Raw genomic sequence first — 21,816 nt, 5'->3', positions numbered from 1 at the left:
TGTTACTACACCTACCGGTGCATCTTGATCCATCAAATAAGCTCCATGTCCTTGACTGATGGCTTCTCTGTATTCTCTGTGTGCCTTCTCCTTTTCCTTAACCTGTTGAAATTATATAATAAATCATCCTGATTTTTTTAAAAATAGGTTCTTTCGAAATGTCACATTTACTGCAGTCCCACCGCCGTATATCTTGTCTCCTCCTCCCGTCCCTGAATAATCTTACCTTTCCTATTATATGCTTCCCTTTAATGAAAGCCTCAAATCCACATACAGCGGCTGTGTCGTCCAAAGGAAATACGTATTTTGCTTCAATGGGGCTGTCTGATTGATTTTCATAGACCTGGAACACCACAACCTGAAAGAAATACATGCATGTATTCCGGATAGATATGAGGTAAACACCAGGCCATGGATCCCAATAAAAACATTTTTTATGGAAGCACTTTCCTTCCCAAGATTAACATTTTAAATAACACCCTCTGGGAAATGTTTCATGTACTTCTTCTTCTTCGGCGATCACTCGTAGCCGAGTAAGATTGTCTTCCATGAACACGGTCTTAACAGTGAGTCCCTAAGTAACTATAGAGGCCAATTCTGGATCCACATGTCCTTCCACAGTGGGGACATAGGTTTCTGGGTGGGAGTTGATCATGGTGAGGGTTTGTCAAACATGCCTTCCTCTTAGCACGTTTCTCCCTTTCGTCCCGAGTTCAAGCATCTTCAAAGTCCATGACACCTTTGGTAAAGACTGTTCTCCAACCAGAGTGCTCACAGACAGTGTTTCCCAATTGTCAGTGTTTATATTACATTTTTAAAGATTTACCTTGAGAGAATCTTTAAATTTGTTTTGTTGACCACCAGAATTACACTTTCCCACTACTTATTGATTCCCACCAGATTTTTAGTTGTTTCAGCACCTTAGGTATGGTGTGTAGGAAGAGACACATAAACAAAGAAACAAATAAATGTATTTGTGTTGCCCCTACTGTCCCCTGAAAAAAAATCAAAGTTTTAATTAAAAATTTGAGAGTCTGCTAATATAACACACTTAACTCACTGAATATTTAAAAGCAATATTAATCACGGCTAGGATTTGTCTACAGATTTGTTTTACACTTTGTAAAAATAAATAAATAAATAAACATAAAATAAAATCCCACAAGGAAATATTTAACATCCCTAGAAAAGAAATATGAATGCCTTGGCATTACCTCTGCTACGAAGTCTACTATTCGTCCCTTGATATGAAGACCTTTGAGAGGAATTGGGTTTCCAGATCTGTCCAGAAGACCAGCAGTCACATTATTCAGCAGATTTTTACTTGGCATTTGATAATCTAAAGAAATATTAAGAGGCAGGGTGGGGTGGGGGAGAGAGATGATTTATTGAAGGCAACCCCCCTTTGTTGTAAAGGTTCAGAGTAATTTTCAGCATTAAAAGTGTAAAAAAAAAAAAACGAAAACAAAAAACTCTCTGTAAGCAACTATCTTGCCTGGCCTTGATGGCAAATGTTAGTTCTGCTACTTAAAAGCAAGGAAAAAAGTAACAGAGAAACTAAATATGCTCATATGCACCTGTATTCATGTAATAAAAGTGGAGAAAGAGAATAAAAGCATTAATAATTCCTGCTAGATCAGACCAAAAGCCCATGGGATAAGCAATCCTATGGCTTGGGTGTTTACACAAAAACTGGGGCACAACTTTTGTGTTTGGATTTTCACTTTTTAAAATATGGAACAGAGAAAAGAAAAGTAGAGCATAGGTAGGATCTGTAATGGAATAAAAGATGTGATCTTATGAAGGGAACAGGAGTCACCTTAGCCTCCTCATTCTTTCATGGGTTTTCCTTGGCATAATCTTTATAGCTCCACACCAAGGAAATGGGTTAGGCTTCAATTTCAAACTCCAATTGCAGAATACACCAAAGAAACAGACAATTTTAGGTAAGAATTTCTCACCTTCGGGCTGTGGCTGATGCTCTAGGGAAGGCGGCACATCCTGAATCTCAGGATGGAATTCCTTCACTTTGTCACCGGCGAGGGAAAACTTAACCACATATTTTATTTTGACCTGACTAGCTCTGTACACCACAAATTCGTCATCCTTATGAAAACAAAAGAAAACAAGAAGTAAACGTTGAGAGCTTTACAAGAGCAACTGATGCATTAGTGAGCAAAGCCGATATGTCGCCTCCTCACTTAGGAAGCTTTTGAAAGCAGGCAGCGGCAAAAGGTCAATTTAGCTAGAGAAAGTTCCACAGCAGCCACTTACAAGTCACTGAGGAACATACAAAAAAGGCAACAGACTTAGGTGGTAAGATGGATCGTGGAGAGGTATGTACAAGACACAGAGCTGAGGCCTAGGGTTGTATCCAACTGCATTCTACTCAAAATCTACCGGTTAAAATTAATGGCTCTCAGATGGTTGTGTCTATTTATTTCAGTGGGTCTACTCTGAGTAGGGATTACATCAAATACGACCCCTTAGGCTGGAGGGTTTATGTCAGGGATGTTTAGAAACTGGTGTGCTTTAGTTGTGATTTTGATTTTCCTCTTCCCTCCTAGTCCCTCTTCCCTTTTTTGTCGTGTTTTTTTCCCTCTTTTTCTTTTAGATAGTTGGTACACACTGTCTCGTTTTGATTGCATGTAAGCTGCTCAGGGAGCCTTTTTGGCTGAAGAGCAGGGCACAAGTGCGCTAAATCAATAAACAATAAATATTTTCAGAGGCATAGCTTATAAAGGCATATTATGCCTTTAAAAGACAACAGTGGGCAACACCACAACATAGCTCGAACCGGTACCTTGAAGTCTCTTCCCTTTCTCAGTTTCCCCTTTTTCCTGGCAAGTCCATGCACGCTGTCATAGCCTGCTGGTGCTGCGGTTAACGAACTGTCCATGTGACCTGTTTCAAAACACTTTCCAAGGGCTACATCGCAAATCAGCAGTAACCGGGTTCCATCTGTTCTGTTTGGCCACGAGTAGTTGATGCATGCACTGTTAAACAAAGAAGAAGAAGCTGGTTGGTTATACTCGGACAAATATTTTAAGTACTTGCTTGAGTTTAACCAACAGAAAAAGGCATGTGGGGTTTGTGGCTCTTGCCACTTCAGCCCAAAAATGCACACATACCAAGCATTTAAAGCACATAACTTTCACCAAATAATCCTGGGAACCCTAGTTTACCCCTCACAGAGCTAGAATTCCCAGCACTTTTGACGAACTACAGTCCCCAGGATTCTTTGTGGAAGACACATGCTTTAAGTGTATGATGTGTATGTAGCCTATGTTTATTATGGTCCAGACCCTACAACAAACCCAAATGCCAACTCATTTGCAGGACTTTATAGTGCTAGTCACAACATCAAGGGTTCACTCATCAATGCACCTTCCAGTGTGGTGCATATGCCATTCTGCATTCCACATAAGGCAAAATAATGGACGCAAATTTAATGTCACTGGTCTCACGCTGCCCCTCACAGAGCTGCAATTCCCAGCACCCTTAGCAAACCACAGTTCCCAGGAATCTCTAGGGGAAATCATGTGCTTTCAATGTTTGCTATGTATGCAGCCCAAGTCTGATACTCCACTCTGGTTCTCAAAACGGATTTCTCTGTGGGGAAAGCATGTGAAGCGGCACTTAAGTTTACTCAGAAGCAAGAGGTCCAGAGGGAGACATCGTGAGGACGGGCCTTTTCTGGGGCGGCTCCCTATTTGTGGAATGGTCTCCTCAGGGAAATTCACCTGGCGCCTTCATTACATATCTTTAGGAGAAATGAAAATGTTTCTCTTCAACAAGGGCTGATTAATATTCTATGCCCTTTTAAATGTGCTTGTTATTGGTTTGTGCTTGTTTTTTATGTATTCTGTGTCCTCATTTTGTATTTTTATGTTGTGAACTGCCCTGTGATCCTCGGGTGAAGGGCGGTATTCAAATTTAATTAATTAATAGTAATAACAACAACAACAACAGGAGCAACACACATAGCACTCCCCACCAGGCAAGGCATGATAAGATCTCAACTGTTATTATTGCCAAAGAACTGCAGACCTTATGGAGTCGCTGAAATAGATGCCGCTGCCCAAGTGACCACAATCCGTTCTTTCCACGCCATGCTCTTCAACGACAATCTTTGGCAAGAGCAGTCCCCTAGAAAAGCGGAAGATTTACACAGTAAAGGTAGAGAATCTTTCTTTTTCGCTTGAGGGACGCATTCCATCATAGGCCGCAAGGCAGTGGCAGGAAGGCCAGAGGCAAAAGACGACAGAGCTCTTGTATGTATTCGAGCCATGCAAAAACCGGGAGGTTTCTAAGCACATACCCAAATTTCTCCATCCTCTGTCCGGGCAAGCAAGAGGCATTGCCACAGTGCAAGGACACAATCTGGCAAGGCAAAGGCAGGAGGGTGCAGAGAAGGGATGGTGAGGAGTTTGGCTCAGTGAGGAGGGATGCAGCCTGGAGAAAGTTCCAAGGGCTAGAGAGACAGAGAACTGGAAAGCTGCACTCAGCCCCTAGGCCTCAGGTTCACCACCTCTGAGGTAAAGCACCTTGACATACTGACACACAGTTTTTCTACACTAATAATATGTGTATCAATATTGGGAAAGGGAAGGGGGAAGGGATAAACAGACACAAAGGAGCCCAGGTTGTGTGGAGTCTAGTTATCTCCCTCATTCTTCACCATCAATGGATAAGGACTGTAGAGAGATGGGCTGCCCCACTCCACCACACTTTCCCACTTACAGCTTGCAGACACACATTGCCTGCACAGGGGTGTCAGTAAACCACACTTCCCTCTTTGGACATTAATGGGAAGCTTTTGGGTTTGCTTCACGGCCTGCACAGACAGAAGAGGAAGCAGTAACAAGGGTGTGGATGGGTGGGTGCATGCGGTTTGTGCATATCCTGACATTAAGGTAGAACTGGACTGTCCAAATGCGGCCATTGTCACTGAAAGATAACTGAGCCTTTGGCCAAATGGCTCTGTTGCCTTCTTGCCTCTCATGCACAGCAGAAAACCACCTGCAAAGCTGAGACAGACCATGACGCACGCCATTACCGGGAGAGGATTCCAACGAAGTTGTGAACAGACGAAGCGTGGTATAAAGACTGGACATTGCCAAGGTGGCTCTCGAAAGCTGCTACTTCCATCATTCTGCCTACTCTATAGATCTCCAAAACTTCTACGGGATGTTCACTGCAAGAAAATTTAAAACGAATAGAATGTTCACAAAATGCATTTCCCCCCCAGTTTATGCCCCCAGATTTATTCTGGCCACAGAGTCACTTAATGAGATTGAGCATTTTGCCACAGGCATTGAATATGCCCGAGGTTCTCCTTAGAGGAACATGTGATTTATACATGTTACATATTTCATGTCTCACAAGATTTCGTAGAGCAATAGTTCTCACCCAGAATGTTTGTGTGTTTCTGTCTGTCTGTATTTGTTTCCAGTAGTCCAATGATCTTCACGGTGGTCTGGTTCACACAAACAGTAATCCACGGTTTATTAGTCAAAGCTTGATTTGTTTGGATGCACTAATCCAGTTTGTTGATGGTTTAATGAATGATGGTTTGTTTTAACTATGGTTTGGCTGATTAACTATGTTTTAGGGGGGCACCAAGACATTTGTCACGCAACCAAGGCATAAGATACTAGCCATCGCTTGTTTGCATTTCTGTGAGATGACTCACGGTTTGTTGTAAACCATGTCTTAGAGTTCTATACAAATTTAGTGAAGTTTAGTGTGAACAGACCTTTTCTCTGAAGTTAAACGCAGAGGCCTTTGAAGCCAGGCTCTTAGAGTAAGTGTGTTTTCCTATTAACATGGGTTTTTATAAATGCTTTGAATCTACCACCTATGTCAATATTTAAGAAAAGATTCTTTGAGGTCCTTCAAAATCATATTACGGCATTAAAAAATGATTACTGAATCTGGGTAGTACAACCCAGAAATTACACATCACAACTGAAACTCACCCAGTATACTGGTCCATCTTTTCTTCAATATCCTGAAACTCTTCTCCAAAGACAGGACATATCCTGCATCTCAGAGCTCGGTACTTGGAAAGGGACGGTGGGTTAGGAATTGACATGTTTGTTTCATGAACGTTCAGCATGTCCCTGATTAGCTATAAAAAATAATATAGCAACATTCAGTGTTTGTATTTCCAAAACAAAGCTTTTATTTGTTTATTATAATTTACATTCTGCTCATTGTCTGTAGGCCCAAGAGCAGCTTACCTCAGAGGAAATATATGCAACAAATAATATTTTTTAAATCTGTTAAGACCAGGGATTGGGCGCCTCTGACCCTCAGGGCTAATGAACTCAAGTCAAAACTTGGAGGCAACTTATAGACACCACCAATCAGCAATACCTGCAAAGCCCTTCCCCAAAGTGCTGAGCAAGACAACACTTTGAAAGGGGCTTCAGAAGATCCCTGTGGGCAAAAGAGGCCACCTGCCAAACTTGTCCACTTCTGCATTTGGGGGTGGAAAAAACCAAATCATCAACTGAACAACCAAACACCCACAAATTAGTCAGCAAGCTTCATATGACTCTTCTTCAACTGAGAAAATCCCCAGTGACAACATGGAGCAAATTTCAGAAATGTAAATTTCATAATTAAAATAGAAATTTTCATTTTGTAACTCATAAGACTGAATATATGGGATGGGATCATGGAACTCATGTGGCAAGGTTTTTTTGCTGCAAATTTGTACTAGGCTTCCCCCAAATGATGCTTGGGCACCAAATATAGTGCCAGAACTGTTTCTGTGTAATGTACACACGTTTTCATATATGCTGTAAGCTGCCCAGAGTGGCTGGGGAAATCCAGTCAGATGGGCAGGGTGTAAAAAAAAAAAAATTATTATTACAAGCCGACAGGACCCTCCAAGAAATGCTCAAAGGAGCACCAGACAAACACCATTATGATGGCATAAATGTTTTCCCTCTTGGCAAATACTTTCAAATCTGTGTTCTGGACCAAAGCCCGCAGGAATTCTGGAGCATAAGAACTCTCTATTGTTCAAAGAGGATAGAATCATATTTTCTGCTCATTTGAGGGGTGAAATTTATTCCATCAGGCTTTTAAAATAAATTTTATAGTTTTACCACATTTTTAATTTTGCTGAGTCATCCGTGCACCTCTTAGAGACAACTGTAATTAAGCAGTACATACATTTTTGAAATAATGAAATGAAACAAACATCTGAAGGGCTACAGGTTCCCCACCTGAGCACAACACACTCAAACTCTGGTTATACATAGGATACACTGAAAGCAAAGGTCAGATTCAACAACGTTACCTGACAGAGACTGTGCTTGGTAGATAACAACTTTCTGGTTACGTCATAATCCATAATTTTGTGAGGTATGATTTTATAAAACTCTGACATTATCTCCGTTTTCTCTTTCGGAGATTCCAATTCATCCACGGCCTTCCTTGCTCGGAGCAAAATACCTTCTGCTCTGCTCACCTTTTAAGAAAATGTGGTATAAAAATGTGTTATTTTCTTTCTTGCCTTCTTTCTTTTAAAGACTCAGACAAATGTGAAGAGAGACAGACAAGGAGGGCTAAGGGTGCATATACATCCCATATATTTAAAGCACATTCCTGCCTGCCTCAAAGAATCCTGGGAATTGTAGTTTATTAAGGTACTGAGAACTGTAGCTTGGTGGGGGTTACACTACAGTTTGCAGGATTGGGGGGGGGGGGCACAGCTACAAGGGATTCCATCACAAGAGAATTACTTCCACACAGCAGGACATGCACTTACGGAGGCTGTAGCCAGAACAGAAAGGAAAGAGAGAGAGGTTGCCTTCATAGAAATAAACCATTAACACGTTTAATGACAAACCTATCACAGCAACACTAGCTGTCACAATCCAGAAACAGAAAGCGCATTTGCTTGGCATTGTATTTCTGTTGGCGTTTGAGGGAATTAAAGGCTCTCTGTGAGCCAATGTCTGCAAGTGGGATTGCCTTACATCGTTGAGGCTGAGTTCGGTTACTGGTTTAGCCAGCAGCGGAGTCAGGTGTCCCAGTGCTTCAATCCAGATCAGTTCCACAAACTTGCTGACTGTTTCAGGCAAAGAGCTGGAATTTGTGGCTTCTGCTATAAGCACCTGCAAACATACCAATGCGATCAGGCCACCCGGAAGTGCTCAATGGTAAATAGCGGTTTAAAAACAGAGCTAACAGAGAACATGTCGTGAATTTCAATAACTGACATTTCTCTTCAGAACGGCATTAATATTTTTAAAAATAGGAACAAAAGCAGCCAAGCCTATGATTCTATGAATTAACGTCCCAGTTCACATGCCACATTAAACCTTAACTATCAATAACTTTTGGTTTAAAATGAATGATTGCCATACTGATGCATGCTGCTCTTAAGGGCCTGTTTGGCTCCTTCCCCTCATGTGATTTTGCCACATCAGGGGGGAAGCAAATCAGAATCTGACTTTGTCTTCTTGTTGTTGTTGTTCTTCTTATATATTTATCTATACTCTGCCTTTTTCCATGATGGGACTCAAGGCGACTGCTAAAAACACAGAAAACTGAATCCTTAAAAAAATTACACTAACCTCTTGCAGCTTTTCTGAAGCTAAATATTCCGCTTCATGGGGAAAACCTTCTTTGAACTGGTAATTCTGATTTTTCAGATTTGCAGTACAAAGCTCATAGACCATTCTAGCCTCTTCAGAAGTCCTTGCTGGTATAGATCGTTTCTTGAACTGAGAACAAAAGAGTGTCCCAATTCAAGTATTATTATTTTTTAAGGGGAGGGGAGAAGAGAATCACAAAAAGAGAGACATTTCTCATAAATTATCCTGGCATTGAGACAAACTTAAATTCTAGTTTTCCTTGTGCTGTGAGGCATCCAGCTGTGGGTTTGAGAAGACACACAAACCTGCTCCAAATGTGATTGCAAGCAGCGAACCCTGGGAATTGTTCTGCGACAGTTCTTAGGTCACAGGGTAGAAAAGGCGGCCCTATCGGCTGCTAGACAGGCTTATGCTCGTGACTGGAAAGGTCCCTCGTGTGAAATCCTGGAGACCCATTGCCAGTCAGTGTGGACAATACAGTGTTGGACAGGCCAATGATCTGACTTGGTATAAGGCGACATTTCCTAGCACAATTCAAAGTGTTGGTGCTGAATGACCTCGACCCTGTATACCTGAAGGAGCGCCTCCAACCTCATCATTCAACCGGGACACAGAGATTTGGCAGTTCCCTTCTAGCAGTTCTCTCACTGTGAGAAGTGAATCAGTTCAGAGGGGGCCTTCTCACTAGTCGCACCTACCCTGTGGAACACCCTCCCATCAGTTGTCAAGGAGATGAGTAACTATATAACCTTTAGAAGTCATCTGAAGACAGCCCTGTACAGGGAAGCTTTTTAATGTGCAATGTTTTATTAGTGCTTTTATATACTTTGGAAGCCACCCAGAGTAAAATAAAATTAACATTTATTATTATTATTATTACTTAAAAGAAGGGGGGAAAGAAAATCCAGAAAATTAAGCAAGAGCATAACACAACGTACGACACCTCTCTCATTCAAGAGCATTCACAACATCAAAGAAACAAACTAATGCATGATCATAACAACCACCCCAACTTACCTCTTTCCCATCCAACTGACTGTAGCATGTGCTTATGCAGAAAGGATAATCACAGTGCTGCTGAGAGCATTGAAGTTCAACCACCACATACCTGCCAGGTACCGTAACCTGGGGCGGGGAAAAAGGTGTTTAAGTGCATTTCTATTTGGTAGGCATTATCAGACTCATTTATTCGATTAAGTTTTTAACCTAACTAAACTAACCAAAGCAGCATAGCTTCACAAAATAATTAAAAAGTCAAACAAAAGCCATTTAACACCATCAGCAATATTGAAGTTCTTACCTGTTCAAGGACATCATACTTTGCAACCACAAAGCCTTCAGGGAAATAAGGAACATTTTCATCATTATTTGATCTGGAACCAATAAAAAAAACAGCAAGAGCAGACTCTTTATTACTGAATGCAACTGAGGCTGCAGTCCATCCCACCAGGATTCACTTCTGAGTAAACCGTAAGCCTACAGTATTAAAGTCAGCCACCTAATGGAAACATATAAGACTTCTGAACTCTTTCAAAAGTCAGTGGTGAAGGCTTGCATAGGAACAAGAGTGTGATTGAGTTTTATTTTGCTTAAAAGTGCTAACAAACAAAGGCAGGTTTCTTTTTGCATTTTGCTTGCTTATTTAAATATGCCAAGGGTTCCATATGAAAAGTATGGTATCTTAATACTGGGTAGTGTCGTGGTTAAAGTGTTCAACTAGGACCAGGATTAAAATCCCAAATCAGCCATGAAGCTCAGGAGGTGATCTTGGGCCAGTCACAAACTTGTTTGATCCTGCCAATTCTAATAACAGAGCAGCTGTAGGGAACCTTGGATGTTCTCCCTCCAAAGCATTTGCTCTACCCCTGAGCACCGAATTCCTCTCCAAAGGGAGAGAATGTCTGTCCTTCTTTAAGTGAGAAAACAGAAGCCAGAAAAGCCAAGAAAATTACCTTAGCTCACCCACACTGCTGCTGTCCTGAGCCCTGCTGCTGTTCCATTCATTCTTTCCAGGAGTCCTCTTTTCTAAGTGGTCATCTTCGTAAACTATTTATTAAGACAGTAGTTATTTTTCTTATGCCCACCAGCTGCTTTTTGAATTAGCATTCATGTATATGAACCACAACTAATAAATCTCAAAAATCAAGAAAGATAGTAAGAATCTGAAAGGCAGTTTTCGGTGAGAGATGTATTACGGTAAATGATTTTGCTTCACTTCAGCCCACCAAACTACCCTGTAGAAAGCAAGCTGCTTGGTTTGTTCCCAGACACCAACATACAGCTCAGCGCTTGGATCCCACCTAATTTTAGGGTTTAACTAGATGTGGGCTGCCATTTTCCCTCAACCACTGCCAAGACACATTATCTTCCTGCAACAGTAGACAGATCCTGCCATTTGCAGTAAACCTACTCTTTCCCTTTTGCCCTCCAATGAGACACAACAGCTGTCCATGCCACTTCACAAACAAAGGAAAAGATTAGACCACCTTCTTATTTCCTTGGCTTTTCATCTGTATCGTGTATCATGTTTGAGCCTATTGTCACTAGAGATATTAAATATTTATTTTATTAAATTTATTAAATTTCTATACTGTCCTTCATCCGGGAATGACAGGGCGGTTTAAAATACAAGCGGTGGCCATTTTGTGTGTGTCCAATTGATGTGTGGCTGCTGATGCCTGGGTCCTTTTGGACCCAGAAGATGGCAGAACAGGGGCAGAAGTGGGGCAGGGCAGAACAGGGGTCGGCCAGACTGGAGGTGGAAGAGGGCAGGGCGGAGCAGGCTTATGCGCACTTCACTGCGCATGGGGACTGGAAACAGAACCCTGCGCAAAATGGTCACCGCCTGTATAAAAACACAAAAATACATAATGTAATAACAAAGAGAAGCATTATCCACACACACACAGTTCAACAGGCCATATATTACAGAATTAGCTAAAGGCCTGGGAGGAGAGGAATGTTTCTGCCTGGTGCCTAATTGTTATCAGGGTACTCTTAGGAACAAAGAAAACAGCCTGACATCAAAGTACTTCCCTATTCCATCAAGCTCAGTGTTGCTTATACTGAATGACTCTCTAGGATTACTATTATTATCTATTGAATATATATACCGCCCTATACCCCAGAGGTCTCAGGAAGGTTCACGGAATAAAACCAAGATATAAAACCACAAAATACCCAATAAAAATAAAAACAACAACCCAATAGACCCCCCCCCTAAAAAAACACATTTTAAAAGGGCACAGGATTTAAATTGAATCAACCAAAGGCCTGGTTAAAAAGGAATGTTTTTGTCTGGCACCTAAAGGTGCATAATGAAGGTGCCAGGTGAACTTCCAGGGGGAGAGCATTCCACAGACAGGGAGCCACTGCAGAGAAGGCCCGTTCTCATGTTGCCACCCTCCAATCATTCTAGCCTTACCTGGAAATGCCAGTGATGGAACTTGAGACCTTTCACACGTAAAACATGCACTCTAACACTGAGCTACGGCCCCTGCCCAGCTTCAGCTTTCTATTTACTAGTACAGAAATTCTGCACCCCAAAATCCTTTTTTTCTTTTTTTTGCAATGTGAATAAGTTGAGCAAACAGAAACCAATTTGCACAATCTTATTCTAGTTTAATAGACTTCAAAATGCTCTACCTCCAGAGGAGTGTTCCGACAGCAACTCATCTTCTGAGGAGGACTCTAGTCCATGAGAATTTTCCCTCCATGACTGCTGGGCTTCGTAGTCATCAGCCTGTAAAAGTCTTCTTTCTTTAACCGAGTTCCATATGAAATCAGCACTTACAATGGGCAGCTGATATTTCTTGATGGCTTTCAGATGAATGGAGCTGAGTGCAGTAGTGTCGTCAGTGACTACATGAGTACACTAAAATGTAATGAGGGGTTCAGTTTAGAAAATGAACTGTTCATACTAAGGAACATATTGTGGGTCTACACACAAAAAGAATCTTGAGGCAACAGTCACTACACTACCCAGACCATTACTCGGTGTCATACCAAACCCAAGTAATAGAGAAATCCTAAGAATCCCCCCGTTGAGGCACATATCCTCCTAAGGCCACATATAAGCAAAATATATAAGATCCCATCAATAATGATCATCAATAATAGCATCAATAATGATCAATAAGATCCCTTCAATAATGCAGTAGCAGCCAGAGCATAAAGTGCTACATTGCTTTACACCTCTGTTTACAACAAAGAACTAAACATTTAAAACTTACCTCATGATTTAAAACAAATTTAATCTGCCCACCGTTTTCTTTAATGCAGCCATTCAGTCTGCTCTTTTCCGGAACGGATAATTTTTTCACTTTCACGAAGAATATGCAGTTTGCAAAAATTTTCACTGTCATCCTGCAAACTAATAATAATAATTTATTATTTACACCCTGCCCATCTGGCTGGGTTTCCCTAGCCACTCTGGGCGGCTCCCAACCGAATACTAAAAACACAGTACAGCATTAAACATTAAAAACTTCCCTAAACATGGCTGCCTTCAGGTGTCTTTTAAAAGTAAGATAGTTGCTTATTGCCTTGACATCAGATGGGAGGGTATTCCACAGGGCAGGTGCCACTACCGAGAAGGCCCTCTGCCTGGTTCCCTGTAACCTCACCTCACACAGTGAGGGAACTGCCAGAAGGCCCTCGGCACTGGACCTCAGTGTCCCAGAATCTTTATATAGGTAAAGGAGGTATGGTTTTCAAGTTACCGAACAACACCCACAACACCCATTCAATGCGAGCCTGTCATTTCCTCTTAATCTGTTTCTAGGTCCCTATCCTCCATGACATCTTTATCATAGAAATTCTATATGGGAAACATCCAAACCTGACATTAATTAAAGCTTTTTACTAGTCCACATTAGTCTCCTGCTCTCCAAAGCATAATCTGATAATAGCCTGGTTTGCACAGGAAAAAGTCACCCCATCCTGAGGTCCTACTCAAAGCGAAGAAAAGAGAAGATACTCTTCCCTCCACTCCGCTTTTCTCATGATGTAAAAATCTGAAGATTTGAGTTCAGACCCTTCAACAAAAACAGCTGTCAAATCTGTGCCCTAATCACAGAACCTAAATGCGTCAGCCACAACATCAAGGTCTTGTTCACCTGCTGGTATTCCAGTGTGATCCATACCAGCAAAGCCCTTCTGTGTTCTACAGAAGGCATAATAATAAACGGACACAAATTTAGTATTGCTGGTCACATGCTGTGGAACACTCTTCCAGCACAGATTCTGCAGGCATCTTCCTCACTGTGGACTTTCAGGAATCTCTCTAATACTTTATTACGCCGACAGGAATTTTCAGCCATTTAATTTTATTTATTTTGATCAGCCAGTCATTTAATGATTATCTGTATTGTTTTAATCGTGATATTTTATGATGTGGTGGTACAGAAATACAAACAAACAAACAAATGTACATGCAGTTGAAACCAGAATTTTCAAAAACTAATGGAAATATATTTAAACCTCCCAGGACACTGTTGACAAATGGCTATCGCTGCACATAGGGACTGGAAAGGGGGAGCCCAGCATGAAATGGCTGAGTTACAACATTCAAGGAAGTTTAAATCTATCACCTGTGGCTTGAATCAAGATAATGGATGTCACCAAACTATTTTACATGCCTTACCATAACTGTCACAGTAGATCATGTGTGCATTTCATTTCTCTCTCACTTCGCTGCTTGCAACCAACCCCACCAGATATACCTGTCAGCTTAGGATAATGCCTCAGATATCTAATCACGTAGTAGATCCTGGTCTACGAAAACTTACGTAAGTGTGCTAGTCTTTGTGGTGCCAGAATACTTTTTGATGCTTGCACTGCAATCCAGCTAGTCCTCTGATAACTACGGTATATAACCATAGGTGGAAAGCAGGTTTTCCCCCTGGTAATGCAGTCCTACACATGTTGACTCAGAAGTAAACTACACTGAATTCAATGCAACTTACTTCCAGGTAAGCATATACAGGTGTGTGGGAGAATTGTGGGTGCTTCTTGTTTCTAGTACCTATGCATATAAATGCATGCACTTTTACACAAAAGGCTCCATGCAGGACACAGACTACAGCAATTCACATACTACAGTTGCTAAGATGCAGTTTTACACTGTGAGAGCACCAGTGAACAATTTTTCTAATATAACTAACCAAAAGAGCCATCCCCTTCAAAAACCGGTTTACAGGCTATTTTATAATGGAGTATAAAGTGCAGCTTTTTCCCAAGTACCTAGGCAGACAATTGGGCTGTAAGTAAAGTCCAAAATGGCCTATAATGAGATTGTCCCTAGATAATCTATCCTCATGTAGCTTCATGTAGCTCAAAGAAATACCTTGGATCTCAATGTGTGAGCACCAACCTTTATTTGTAGAAAAATATTATTTATTTCCTATCCTGCCCTTCCTCCTAAAGCAGCAAATGAAACAGCAGAACAATACAAACATTAAATTTAGAACAAATTTCCTTGGAGCTAATTAGCTCCCAAAGTTTCTAGAAATAGCCCTGAACAAACTTACGCTGCAGTCTGCTCCCATAAGACTTAAACATTTCTGGTGTAAAACTGTCTATACGTCATTTACTGTACTTTAAATCAGGGATGGGAAACCTTTGGGCAGCTGAACTTCAGCTCCCATCAGCCCCAGCAAGCAGAGCTAATAACCAGGAATGACGGGGGTTGTAGTTCAGCAAGCCCACAGGCCAGCTACAACCGCATCACACCCACGTTTTTGAAATACATCTTACAAAGGAAGCAACATAAAGAGATGCATTTCTAAGCAGAAAGCAACACTCTGTCAATTTCTGAATTTTAATTTGTTTTACACTATTCTATTGTGGTTTTCAGTTTTTGTATGTTTTAAATTATGGTTGCACTTTTTTGTGCTGATTTTATTCTTGTAAACTGCTTCGAGGGTGTTGGGATATATATATATATATGAAAATGTAAAGGGACCCCTGTCCATAAGGTCCACTCATGACCGACTCTGGGGTTGCGGCACTCATCTTGCTTTATTGGCCGAGGGAGCCGGTGTATAGCTTCCGGGTCATGTGGCCAGCATGACTAAGCAGCTTCTGGCAAACCAGAGCAACGCACGGAAATGCCGTTTACCTTCCCGCCAGAGCGGTACCTATTTATCTACTTGCACTTTGACGTGCTTTCAAACTGCTAGGTTGGCAGGAGCTCACCCCGTCGCGGGGATTCGAACCGCCGACCTTCTGATTGGCAAGTCCTAGGCTCTGTGGTTGAACCCACAGCGCCACCTGTGTCTGTGTGTGTGTGTGTATTGTTGTTGTTGTTGTTTAGTCGTTTAGTCGTGTCCGACTCTTCGTGACCCCATGGACCAGGGCACGCCAGGCACTCCTGTCTTCCACTGCCTCCCGCAGTTTGGTCAGTGTGTGTGTGTGTATAGATAGATAGATAGATAGAGATATATGTGCAGTATAATTTTTTTTAATGAAATACAGTTTACAGTAAAATTTTGGAGGAATATCTTCTGCTGCAAAGTTAGGTGTGGTGGGAGTTCTAGTTCAGCTACATGGTGAGCATGGGCGGGGGGGGGGGCAGCTGCCCCCACTAAAAGTAGAAATTGTAGAAAGATTTTGACAGGGTTTTGTGAGCACTCGGGAGTCAAAAGGAAGTGGTTTAAAACAACTGCTGTTGAGTGAGACTTTTCATTCCGAATCTGCTAGACAGAGCCAGAGAGAGGATGATGACAGATGGGTGCTCAGCCCCTCCTAACATAAATCCCGGCTACGCCCACGATCGGGAAGTCGGCAGGTTCCCTATCCCTACCGCCTGACCCAAAGAGAAGCGAAACAGAAGAAAATGCAACCCCGAGAGGGAAAACAGGACCCGTTCACAAAGTTGCCAGCGCCCTTATCCCTGTGCCTTTAATACAAATGCGGGACAAGGAGCAAAATCTCCGTGGGTGGGGCTTTTTTTCCTTTCCCCTTCCCTGCCCCCCCCCCCGCCGGCCTGCAGCGAAAGCGAAAGCGGTGCCTGATGCCATGCAACAACCAGTAAATAAAAGGCGCAAGAACCTTGCCGGACAGGAAAGTTGGCAACCCTTCCTCCTCTGTCAGATGGCACCGTTAACTGATCTGCTCCGCCTGGAAATCAGAAACGAGGACGAGGCAGGAAATCCGAAGAAGAGCACCTTGCCTGCTTGCTGCCTGCCGCCCCAGCCCTGGCAGCAGCTCGCTTCCTGGTTCCGACAAGGCTCACGCCCCCGAGGTTGCGCCGGATACCAGGAGGGGCCGCTGCAACCTCGCTGCCGGAGGGGGAAAGCCGGCCTCCAATCAGGAGTCAGCACTGGCCCGCACCAGCGAAGCAAAAGCAATGGAAGGGCCAGGATCTGAACTTGGATTAATGTTTTCATCGCTGCTGGGTCATGATGATAGCAGAAGCTGGAGTTTAAGGCTGTGTGGCGGAAGCCTCGGGCAGCTGACCAGGGCTGCACTGAAAGAGCTAATCACTTTGGGACAATCTGCTAAGGCAGAGATCAGAAGGCTCCCAACTGCCTCTTATTTAAGGGCTTAAGAAAAGCATGCAATTTTGCAAACTGGACATTATCAGCTTTATTGCCGGGCTTTTGATTTACACCCGAATAAATAAGCCTTTGGGGCAGAATATCTGGACTTTTCAAGTTACGTGAGCGCTGTGTTTTTAGTATTTGCACAATCGGTGCTTAAACTCTGTTGTTTGTGATCGTTAAATATAATGGTAGGCAGGCTGTTTCATTTCAACACTAACATTTAGTGCTATCACTGCTATCGCTTTCACTTTTGCAATGTTGTTTGCTGGACTAGTGTGAATTTACTATACAGTACAGTATATACCAGAGTCGTCCGCGACTGAACCTAACAGTCAGGGGTACCCTTACCTTTACTAGCATAATAACTGTGAAAATTAGAGGATTTGGGTATGATCCTATCCCTGTACAACTGAAGCATTTTTAAAAATACAATGGCTTAAATTGGTTTCTATAGGTATGGAGTCCTCCTGTTTAATTTGTGGATTTCATTCAGAGTGCATAGCCAATCATTTTACAGCACAGATTTTCTCCTGCCCCCACTCTAGGATAGAAAAAAAGAATTCTGTTAAAGCACAGAGACAGACCTAACATACAGCAAACGTTTTTTGTTTGTGGATGAATCAGTTATTTATGTATGATACAGACTGAATTAACAAGCAGGTTTTCTCAAAAAACAACACCTTTATTCAAAGCTTATGAATTCCACTATATGTTATATAACACTCTCAGATACAACACTCTACAAGCTTTTGTGATCGCTTGAGGTTTCTCCTCCAGCGCTGATACTGGCACTTAGTCTTCGAAGGTGGTTTCTCAGCGCAATCCTGTAATACAAAGCCATACTAACACCAAGAGTTGCAACAGAAACAAATAATACGCTTCCTACAAAAGTTCCCATAACGATACCACTCCAGTCTTTTGAAGTTGGTCCACTTTCAAGGCTGCCACCATAACCTTCCTTTAGGCAGTCAGGAGGAGCCCAGCCATAATTGCAATGGCAGTGCTTATGGTTGTTGCATATTCCCCTGTTATTGCACATTGAGACATTACAATCGTACTTCAAGAGGGACACGTTCTTGCATTCTGCATCAATACACATCATACCCATGCCACAAGGAGTCCCGTCTTGCACTGCTCCAATATCACCTCTCCCCAGTGCGTTGTGGTAGTCTGTACTCCAGCACTGAGTATCACCAACAAATGTTTGAATTAGGGTGCTGTGTTCTGCCAAAGAAGGTAATCCACGAATATTATCACAATGGATTCGGCCACACAGAGTATTATCAGCATTACATTTAATATATCTACCACGCCTAAAACCACAGTTTCCAAAGCGATCACCTTGAGCATTCAGGATTTTGTAACAACTCTCTGCAGCAACTGTTGCATCCTTGCCAAAGATGGCTTTGCACTGTGCATTGTGAGTAGTACAATGACCATGATAGCAATAGGCACCATCACTGCATGGGGCACCATCTTGCACATAAACATCCTCAGGACACTGCTCTGAATCCCCACTGCAGTACTCTGCAAGATCACAGACACTGATATTCCCTCTGCAAGTGTATCCGGCTGCACGGTACTGACACCTGACACAGCACTGTCCAGAAGCACAATTGGCACCTGGACGCAACATGCAATTAGGCTGGCAGCAGGGATCCAATTCACACTGAGTATTGGTACCACAATCACATTGCTCTCCTTTTTCCACTACTTTGTTCCCACAGATTTCAAACTTGTATATTTGATCAGGGTCTGGAGGAATTAACATGCAACCCTTGTTCCTGTATGCGTAATACTCTGCATAACTGCAATTGCTAAACTTATCAGTGTTTACCGCAGCAGCATACATAATGCATCTATGCCTGTCACATTTACAATCTGCTGCATCATGATCCAAACCAATAGTATGGGCTAATTCATGGGCAAATGTTACAGAGAGTAAGTTCAAATCTGAAGACCTTGATGTTTGGACAACGGATGCCCAACTAGAAGTACAAATAGTGTTTACATACGCCAATCCAACACGATATCCAAAATCCTTGTGCGTAAATAAGTGAGCAACATCATTCTTTAAATGTTTAAGTAACGTGTCCCGTCTCCATGTATTAAAAGCATGAAGTGCGGCCCCCATTTGGTCACTAATATTTATTAGGTCCCTTTCTGACCATATCTCCAGCCCCACAAGAGAGATCTGAAGACCAAGTGGCTCGTAGAATCCATTTGCAGCATGGACGACGTAGAAAATAGTCAAAGCAGTATCAGTTTTGTTATTATTAAACTTAGCATATTGATCATGTGACACCACAATTGCCACCTTTGCGTATCTGATGTGTGGCCACCAGCGCCCCGCCGGAGCACTTTGTACTACAACACGCTCTGCCTCCCGGATCATGGCCTCTTGATGACTTTGCTCTTTCTCCGTCAACCCGCACCTCATGCGCGTGACATCTTTGTCCTCACTCAGCTGATACACCACATGTTGAAAGGTAGCAGATGCCTGGGCAGGGTGAATTTCAAACGTCTTGTTTTCTAATTGGAACACGCCCTTGAGTCCTCCTGAGCAAGTGGTGATGGTGGCTGAAGAGTTAGGATTGCCCTGTATGAAGCCACTGTAGAAACAATCGTCCCTGATGAAAGGATAGTCAACCTCGAGGTTCCCCTCATTGTACGTGAAGATGGGAAAGTGTTTAGGAACAATGCCCTTCTTCTGCCTGAGATGCACCACCTGGCTCTTCCCCTCAATCTGCAGTAGGTAGCTGACATCCTGGATTTCCTCTTGTCCATATCGGATGCTCAGTCTCCTTGGGATGGTCACCTCATAAGAGGCATACCTAAAGCCCTGTGGTGGTGTCTGGCCGCTAGTCTCAGCCAGGAGATTATTTAAAAGCATCACAAGTAGCCATGCCATAGTACCAGTCATCTTCCCAGAAAGATGGAGCAGGAACCATGAAGCATCAAATCTGGCACCTCATCTCGGAAAGGGAAGCCCTTTGTCAGGTTAGCAGATAGATGGGAGGGAGCCTGTATTCCATTTAAAAGAGGCAGAGGATTCTGAACATAGCAATAGTACGTAAATAGATTCCCCTGTGGAATGTGGGTGGAGCTTAGAATATAAAAATGGAATAGAATGGCATAGGAAGGAAAAGGCTTCTGGGAGGTGGCTGGCTGACAGGGCAGCAGGAAGAAAAGTTAGAAAGAGTCTAATAGCACCTTATAGACTTAACAGTTTTTGATTTGCCATATGATTTTGAGGACTTAGAAAGACCACCAGATGGATGGTGGTTATAATCAGTTGTCAGGGTCATTTCAGTAATGCTCATATGCTACTGTGAAAAGGACACTTTGCATACATTTAAGCACTAATTGAATTATCACATACTAGCAATGGAATAGAAAAAAGTACATATGCCTTAAATTAAATTACATACCTTAATTTTTTCATAATTTTCACCATGTGTACAAAATAGTGTTGAATACTATTGTCCTTGGGTCTGCTCAGCCCTGACTGCAAAGTCTGCTCTAAAATAAAGTCTTGAACCCTGCAGCACTCCTCAAGTACAACCTTCAGGAGTGATTTTCCCATTCTGGCTAGAGAGCTACTGGCCTACACCGTCATCTTGCTGCCAGTCAAGCTGTACACCTTTTCTGTGTAGCAGGGGCAACTTCTGACTCCTCTCTGACCCTCAGTCTCAGATCATTCTCCTGATCCCCCCTGATTGCTCAAACCCTCTGCCTCTAGTCTAGCACAGTCGCTTCTGCAGACTGCTCTGCAGTGTCCTACACCACAATCCAGGATCTAAGCCATGGTGGGCAGCTCCCACCACTCTTCCTCATCCAGTCCTTCCCTGACATTGTGCCATTTTGAACCAAGATGGCAGACCAAATTAACCCTAATTATTAAATAGTAGCTCCCCTCCCAAAAGAATTTATTTAGGGCTAGGTCAAATGCTCTTCAGGTCAGGCTGGAATACTGGGTTGGTATGGATGGATGGATGGATGCATGCATGCATGCACAGCCAGCACACAATTTCACAAATTGCACTATACATTATTTTCTTTTTTTGTCCATTGACTTCCCGGGCAATGCTGGGCACTCCCCGCTAGTACCTAATGTTTGCTAGAGCTTATTCTAAATTAAGTGAACACCTTACAAACATGCTAGGAACGGTTAGGACATTTTTCACTCATTTATTTACTTTGGCAATGAATGAAGAGAAACAGGATTCTGAGTGGGCAAAGGGTGAAGACTAGGGGACTGTTTTCAGGCACAATCTGGTTTGTTGCACTAGTAACCTCAGATATTATGATCCAGTATGTGGGGACCCCTATATAAAGGCACGGGGGGGATGTTGTTGCCTTACCATCTCTCTGTGCCCCCCTGCTGTGGAAGCTCGTGCCATTAATCCGAATCTTTAAATGTGCCACAACACCCAATCTGTTTTTAGTTAATTCACATTCCTGAAGGTTGCTCAGAAAAATTATGATTGATGATCAAGCCTAGTTGCTAGTGCACACCCTCCTCTCAACAACTACAGCTTGGCGGAGATGTGGTCCCTATTTATTTAATAAGGGAGGGGTATTGAATAGCACAGTAGTGGGGACCAGCTGAAGGTGGGCATCTAGAAAAGATCCCAAACATTACACAATCA

At 42.6% G+C, this 21,816-nt stretch overlaps 2 protein-coding genes and 1 pseudogene across 5 annotated transcripts in view; all 3 read right to left on the bottom strand.

Moving 5' to 3' along the window:
• Positions 1 to 17,444, bottom strand: part of PARP4 (poly(ADP-ribose) polymerase family member 4) — a 49,230-nt gene extending 31,786 nt beyond the window's left edge. For 2 of the 3 annotated variants that reach the window (XM_082220378.1, XM_082220380.1), the window contains exons 1-17: positions 16,671 to 17,444; positions 12,851 to 12,990; positions 12,264 to 12,492; positions 10,571 to 10,664; positions 9,919 to 9,991; positions 9,636 to 9,743; positions 8,598 to 8,747; positions 7,998 to 8,135; positions 7,316 to 7,486; positions 5,982 to 6,133; positions 5,060 to 5,197; positions 4,051 to 4,149; positions 2,804 to 2,996; positions 1,962 to 2,106; positions 1,215 to 1,339; positions 227 to 358; positions 16 to 102 (exon numbers count right to left, since the gene is read on the bottom strand). In XM_082220378.1, coding sequence (XP_082076504.1) covers positions 16 to 102; positions 227 to 358; positions 1,215 to 1,339; positions 1,962 to 2,106; positions 2,804 to 2,996; positions 4,051 to 4,149; positions 5,060 to 5,197; positions 5,982 to 6,133; positions 7,316 to 7,486; positions 7,998 to 8,135; positions 8,598 to 8,747; positions 9,636 to 9,743; positions 9,919 to 9,991; positions 10,571 to 10,664; positions 12,264 to 12,492; positions 12,851 to 12,982 — 2,166 coding nt within the window. In that variant the 5' untranslated portion in view covers positions 12,983 to 12,990; positions 16,671 to 17,444. The remainder of the gene's footprint in view (positions 1 to 15; positions 103 to 226; positions 359 to 1,214; positions 1,340 to 1,961; positions 2,107 to 2,803; positions 2,997 to 4,050; positions 4,150 to 5,059; positions 5,198 to 5,981; positions 6,134 to 7,315; positions 7,487 to 7,997; positions 8,136 to 8,597; positions 8,748 to 9,635; positions 9,744 to 9,918; positions 9,992 to 10,570; positions 10,665 to 12,263; positions 12,493 to 12,850; positions 12,991 to 16,670) is intronic. The other variant, XM_082220379.1, reaches the window with a different exon arrangement.
• Positions 1 to 21,816, bottom strand: part of RNF17 (ring finger protein 17) — a 107,247-nt gene that overhangs the window by 20,088 nt on the left and 65,343 nt on the right. The window lies entirely within an intron of this gene.
• LOC309531091 (disintegrin and metalloproteinase domain-containing protein 20 pseudogene) lies at positions 17,826 to 20,225 on the bottom strand (annotated as a pseudogene). Its single transcript has one exon. The product of its transcript is annotated as a disintegrin and metalloproteinase domain-containing protein 20 pseudogene (transcript).

The sequence above is a fragment of the Podarcis vaucheri genome (genome assembly GCF_965113315.1).
Source record: "Podarcis vaucheri genome assembly, chromosome: 4".
Classification (NCBI taxonomy): Eukaryota; Metazoa; Chordata; class Lepidosauria; order Squamata; family Lacertidae; genus Podarcis; species Podarcis vaucheri.
Note: the sequence above shows the minus strand (reverse complement) of the source record. Positions and strands in the feature narration are given on the sequence as shown.